General features: G+C 34.0%; 1 protein-coding gene across 1 annotated transcript; it reads left to right on the forward strand.

The window, feature by feature from the left end:
• Positions 1-498: 498 nt before the first annotated feature.
• LOC130738705 (amino acid permease 3) lies at positions 499-6,462 on the forward strand. Its single transcript, XM_057590823.1, has 7 exons — positions 499-645; positions 3,864-3,984; positions 4,180-4,413; positions 4,513-4,606; positions 4,798-5,012; positions 5,098-5,237; positions 5,611-6,462. The coding sequence occupies exons 1-7, from the start codon at positions 640-642 to the stop codon at positions 6,256-6,258; spliced, it is 1,458 nt and encodes a 485-aa protein (XP_057446806.1). The 5' UTR covers positions 499-639; the 3' UTR covers positions 6,259-6,462.
• Positions 6,463-6,684: the final 222 nt, after the last annotated feature.

Raw genomic sequence — 6,684 nt, forward strand, 5'->3', positions numbered from 1 at the left:
TAATAAACAGACCATCAACCAACATTTTTATAATATTGCAGCAGTTTTAAAATATTCAAGTATTATAAATAATTTACTTTATAATAAAAAAAATAGCCCCATGCAATCTCAACCTCCAGATTAACATCTACATATCTTGTGCTCTGGTCTAAAAAGAATCTAGAGAAATTCAGTTCCCATTAAGAGGTTGATCATCAGGAGACAGTGGCAAATATTGGTCTCTTTCTTTTCTTAGATATTTAGTGCATAAAAGCAGAATTCTGATGTCCACATACACTATTTTCAGAGTTTGGTAATTAATTTCCAGAGAGGTCTCAATGATGTTAAAAAAATAATTATATATGATAGAAATAATTGATATAAATATGCTTAATGCACTTGAGGCATTTTGAAGGGAACCCTATTCTCTTTAGGTACGGGTGGATGTGAAGCACAACAGATTTTTTGGGTTCTAGGGTCGTCTTTTAAAGAGATAGATTATAATATTTCAGAATATTTCTGTGAGTTCCACTATATATAATGTGCAAGATTAATCCAAGTAAGGCACAACATCTATTGAAGTAATAAACCTGTTATACTCTAATAGCTAGCTGTATTATTAGGGGAGCTGCTGCAGCATAGTCAAAGAAAGCCTTGGTGATGAAGGTAAGAGAGTCTTGAGAAGCTTTAATTATATTTATTGAAAAATGTTAAGTGTACATATGCGTTTCAGCGAAATCCAATTACCGTCTCTAAATCAAATGTCGATTTGATGTTCATTGAAATGTATCTGTACACATAATTACTCGTGTTTACTTTTTGTAAATTTGGTATTTGCTTTCATTTGATGTTGCATTTTTGGTAGAACTGTTTAGATTTTGGAAGAAACTCTTGTTAAAGATGTCAATTATTGAACAAATTGACTTAATTGTGACTACAATTTCTCTACTATAGTGTTTGATTAATTTTTGTCTCTTAGTGTCCCCTCTTAAATTTACTCCTCTCTCATTGAAAAAATGGAATCCCTCTATTAGCTTGACATGTAGTTAAAAATGAAAGTCAATAGAGCAACATATAAGTGAAGTGGTGGAATATAGTAAAACTCAATAGTTATATTAGGCTAAATAGTAATTTGAGTAAAGTACACTCACCCCCTCAAGTTTTGTTAGAATAACACTCCATCCCATTCTTATCTAAAATCTACACCCCACCCCATTTTATATAGAGGCAAATTTAGTGACGAAAAATATTCTTCATTAATAATTAGTTATTATTTAAATTGTTAATCAATAATTTCAAAAAATATTTTCAATATAATCCAATAAATATAAAAATGAAAACATCACAGTCCTTCTCATTCTCTCAATCGCGTTCTTCCTCTGCAAATTCACAATGCAAATTCTGCAATAGCACACATGACTGGTTGACAAACCATATCTCGAACATAGTGAAACATGCTTGTGTTTTCATATTTGGTAATAATTCAATTTTAATCAAAATAATCTATTTATACCTCAAATTTTTAAAATTAGATTGTAGACCCAAAAAGCAACACAAATGGGTGAAGAAAATAGAGAAACAAAATTAAGAAATATGAAGTGGATCGGAGGTTATTAGAACCCAACGATGCGGTGGAGCACCGTTTTTAACAAAATCCAACAACATCTTAAACCAACAAAGCGTTCACTCACAACTTAAAGGGGTGAAGTTCACAACAAGTAGTTGAACAAGTGGCTTTGGGGATGTGCGATTCACGTTCTGGGGTTCAGGTCGCAACAAAACTTTGAGACATGGTGGTGCCATGGGGTTTCACATTCCGGGATGGTTGTCGTCGTGTTAAAGTGAGCAAAGGTTTGGTGGTGACCGTTTGTGGTGAGAAATATGATTTGAAGATAGATGAGACGTGGACTTAACAGACATAGTGGATGGTTTTTTTAAATTTAATTCAGTAAAATTATTTTCATAAATTGATGTATGATAGTGTATATGCATTTAATTTATTTAAATTTTAACTAATTAGTAATTATTTTGTATTAGTGATGAATTTGTTTTCGTCACTAAATTTTGCCTTTATAAAAAATGGGGTGGAGTGTAGATTTTAAAAAACAATGAGGTGGAGTGTCATTCATGCAAACCTTCAGGGGGGTGAGTGTATTTTATTCCCTAATTATTTTGTATTTAGGTCATTTGAATCTCTCCCCAAGTACCCAAAAAATAATCTCTCTAGTTCCCGTTACTAGCGGAATTTGAACCTTAGACTTTGAGAAATGGAGTCCTAACAAGTACCATTTAGGCCACCAATGCTAGTTTGAATTTATCTAGTTTTTTTTAAACAAAATTTTAGGGTGAGGAAAAAGAATTTAATAATTTAATATACATAAAAATGTGATTGCTTAATACCGTTAGTGCATAAAAATTAAATTCTAAAACTTTTCTCTTGTCTAATTGTACTTAGGCGGAAGAGGGTCCTGTTGGTTGGTTGTTGTTTGTCTTTTGACTCTTTTAGATATTTTGCTTTTAAGCCTTTTGCTCAATTTTACTATGAAAAAGAAATTTAAAAAAGAAATTTTAGTTTAGTTTTTTAGAATAGCTTCAATAAATTGAAGGTGTAAAATAATTTGTACAACCAGATCAGATTTAAAAGATTTAGTAAAATCTATTTCTCATTTTAATTTAATTAGTTGATGTGACACATGCTTAAAACATAATTTATTGATCATATCCTCATTGAGAACTAATTAGTGTATGTTGAAGTAATATATTAATTAAGAATGAGTAAAATGAAAATAATATAACAAATGTGGTTCACACATGTATTATTTTAAAATTTTGGGTAAAAATGTAATTTTCTTCGCCGTCTTTGATTTTTGGCTCATCAGTATTTTAGGTTCCCCTGTCTTTCAATAACATTTATTTTAATTTTCTATGTGAAAAATGTCTTTCACGGTCAAGATTCACAGCATTTCCTTTCTAAAATGGAGGAAACATTCATGCCCCACACTCATTTACCCAAAGGCCAAAACCTTTGTTCTTCAATTGGTGTGATTAACTCATTGACATCTCATAACATTTCAGAGCTCATTACTTCATGTTGATCTCTACTGCCCCCATTTCCCAAAGGCCAAAATCTTAATTTTAATTTGATAAAAAGTTTAGTTGAAACTTCAAATACTACAACTCCAAAGCAATTAGAATAAAAGAGAGATTAAACTTGAGATACGATAAATAATGATAAATAATGCGATACTAAATAAAAATATATATATAGAGAAAGTGAGTTTAAATGTGATAGATGAAAAAAACAATAATATAATGAGCTACACACTCAATCCACTCACACCACAAGAGATATAAATGTAACAAGAAAAAATGTGTGATATAATGAATGATGTAATAACAAAATATAAAAAGAGAAAATGAGTGGAATAAGTGAACGTGTGAATAAATTAAAACCTTAAAAAAAAGTGTAAAATGAAAGAAAAGTCTTTTAATTTCAACACCATTCACTCTCTCCTACCCCTATATAACTCCCCACAGCGCCTTATTTCTTCATTGCATAAACTCCTCAATTCAACTCACCTGAATTCGAGGAGTGTCTGATAACCAACACATAATAAGCACACTCACACATCTTCTTTGTGCATCTTCCTTGCTCTTTGACTCACAAGAACACCATTTTTGCCTGAACTTCCTAACTCTAGTTTTTGTTGACTCTTGTAAGTTGGAAGGTGTGTCAAAACACATCAGAGAACCCATCATCATATTGATTGAGTCCTGAGCATACTCTTCAATGTGCACAAACATTGAGATCTTGCACATTAGTAAAATTTTAAACATTTACTTTCTCTGAAGCATAACTTGGGTTGTTCCCTGTCATAATGAAGATGAATGAGAAGAATGGCAGCAAGAACAACCATCATCACCAGGCTTTTGATGTCTCCCTTGACATGCAACAACAAGGAGGCTCTAAGTGCTTCGACGACGATGGTCGCCTCAAAAGAACTGGTACTTCACTAAGGCCCTTGTGTTGTTTTTCTTAGAAATCATGTTAGGCCTAATTCTACCTCAAAAAATTAGATAAGAGAGTATTGCTCTACTCTATAAAGACTTACTTGACGATATCTCCAGTTAATGCAAAACTTCTGAACACTTTTCATTCAAACTCTCATTGATTCTCTTACTTTGAAAAAAAAAACACAGGGACTGTGTGGACTGCAAGTGCACATATCATAACTGCTGTGATTGGCTCTGGGGTTCTCTCCCTGGCTTGGGCTATAGCTCAGCTTGGATGGGTTGCTGGTCCTGCTGTCATGATTCTCTTCTCTCTGGTGACTTACTACACCTCCATTCTTCTCTGTGCTTGTTATAGAAATGGTGATCCTGTCAATGGCAAGAGAAACTACACTTACATGGATGTTGTTCATTCAAACATGGGTAAGATTACTTCACACACTTCAAAACAAATTCTGGGTTCTGTTTCAGAGTTTCAAAGTTTGAATCTTGTTAACTTTTGTGGTTGTGTTTGTTCTGCAGGTGGCATTCAGGTCAAGTTATGTGGGATAGTTCAGTACCTTAACCTTTTTGGTGTCGCCATTGGATACACTATAGCGTCATCCATTAGCATGATGTATGTTTGCAATCTTAGTCTTACAGCCCATTTGGATACAGACCAGAAGAGCACTTATTAGAGTTTTTCTACTAAAAAATACACTAGATAAACTCGGATAAGTGTTCTTTGTTGCGCAGCTTGTAATGAAAAATCTAAGCATTGTCTACGGAAAATGACAATTTGTTGCTTTTGGCTTGTCTGTGAAACAGAGCAATTGAAAGGTCTAATTGTTTCCACAAGAGTGAGGGAAAAGATCCATGCCACATGAATGGCAATATCTACATGATTTCATTTGGTTTGGTGGAAATTGTTCTCTCTCAAATTCCAGACTTTGATCAATTATGGTGGCTCTCCATTTTAGCTGCTGTCATGTCCTTCACATACTCCACAATTGGGCTAGGCCTTGGTTTTGGAAAAGTTATAGGTATGATTCTTTATTTCCATTAACATGTTGTTGGAGGATTAAATGTGCTGCACATGAATCTGACTCAAATCTTGTGATATAACAGAAAACGGAGCAGTTGGGGGAAGCCTAACTGGCATAACAGTTGGAACAGTAACACAAACTCAAAAAGTTTGGAGGACCTTGCAAGCTCTTGGTGACATAGCCTTTGCCTATTCATACTCCATGATCCTTATAGAAATTCAGGTTTAAGTCATTTTGCTAAGTATTATTATCAGCATTGTTCCATGTTAAAAAGTCAAACTTGTTGCTACAAAGCTCTCATTATACGCGAGATCTAAAGAGAGCCGATCCACAGAGTGGGTCTAATATGGGTCCAACTCCTCTCTGAACCTCGCGCAGGCGCTTTGTTATACATTATGAAGAAAAATTGTTGAAAATGTAAGAAATTCTGAAGTGACAAAATTAACTGTATTATTTAACGGAAATCATGAAAGATTGCTTTCATTTATTGTAACTCATAGGATCTTTTTATCAGGAGACTAGTGTCATAATTTTATTTTTTTCAAGCTCAAAGAACCTGAAATTTCTAAAGTAACAAGGGTATGTTATGAAACAGGACACTGTAAAATCACCTCCATCAGAGTCAAAAACAATGAAGAAGGCATCTTTCATCAGTGTGGTAGTGACCACCCTTTTCTACATGCTTTGTGGTTGCTTTGGCTATGCTGCATTTGGAGATTCAAGCCCTGGAAACCTTCTCACTGGTTTTGGCTTCTACAACCCATTTTGGCTCATTGACATTGCCAATGCTGCCATAGTTATCCACCTTGTTGGTGCATACCAAGTCTACTCCCAGCCCCTCTTCGCCTTCGTTGAAAATTACGCGGCGGAAAAATTCCCAGACAGCGATTTTGTGACAAAAACCGTTCAAATCCCATTGTTCAATGCTTACAAAATCAATCTCTTCAGGCTGGTTTGGAGGACAATTTTTGTGATCATCACAACTTTGATTTCAATGCTTCTCCCATTCTTCAATGACATAGTGGGGCTTCTTGGAGCACTTGGATTTTGGCCTCTCACTGTGTATTTCCCGGTGGAGATGTACATTATTCAGAAGAGAATACCAAAGTGGAGTATCAAGTGGATCTGCTTTCAATTGTTTAGTCTTGCTTGCCTTATAGTTACTGTAGCAGCTGCAGCTGGCTCTGTTGCTGGGATTTTCCTTGATCTTCAAGTTTATAAGCCATTCAAGGCCATCTATTGATTTAATGTGACAACATATGGGAGAGATTTCAGCAACAAAATCCCCATCCTTGTTTATGTTCATAAGAAGCCTAAGATGATTATGTGAAGTTGTTGCTTATCGCTTAGCTTTGAAATGACCAAAGCAGGGGGGGAATTTATACACGACTGTAATATTTTATATGACAAGTCCATATATTATATTGAGCCTGAAATGTTTTATCTATTTGTGTGATTTAACACTTCTGAAAGTAAATTTATAAAGTAAACTAAGTTATTATAATAGTTAATTGAGAAATAAACGATTGAGATTTCAAAAACATCATATTTTACTAATAAACATGTGTAATAACTTACTTTACTATTTATTCCGGATGTTTTCGACAAATATTTACAATCTCATTATAGGTCACATAAAAAAAAAAACCGACATTTTCTTCGTAATCAT

The sequence above is a fragment of the Lotus japonicus genome, chromosome 1 (assembly GCF_012489685.1).
Source record: "Lotus japonicus ecotype B-129 chromosome 1, LjGifu_v1.2".
Taxonomy (NCBI): Eukaryota; Viridiplantae; Streptophyta; class Magnoliopsida; order Fabales; family Fabaceae; genus Lotus; species Lotus japonicus.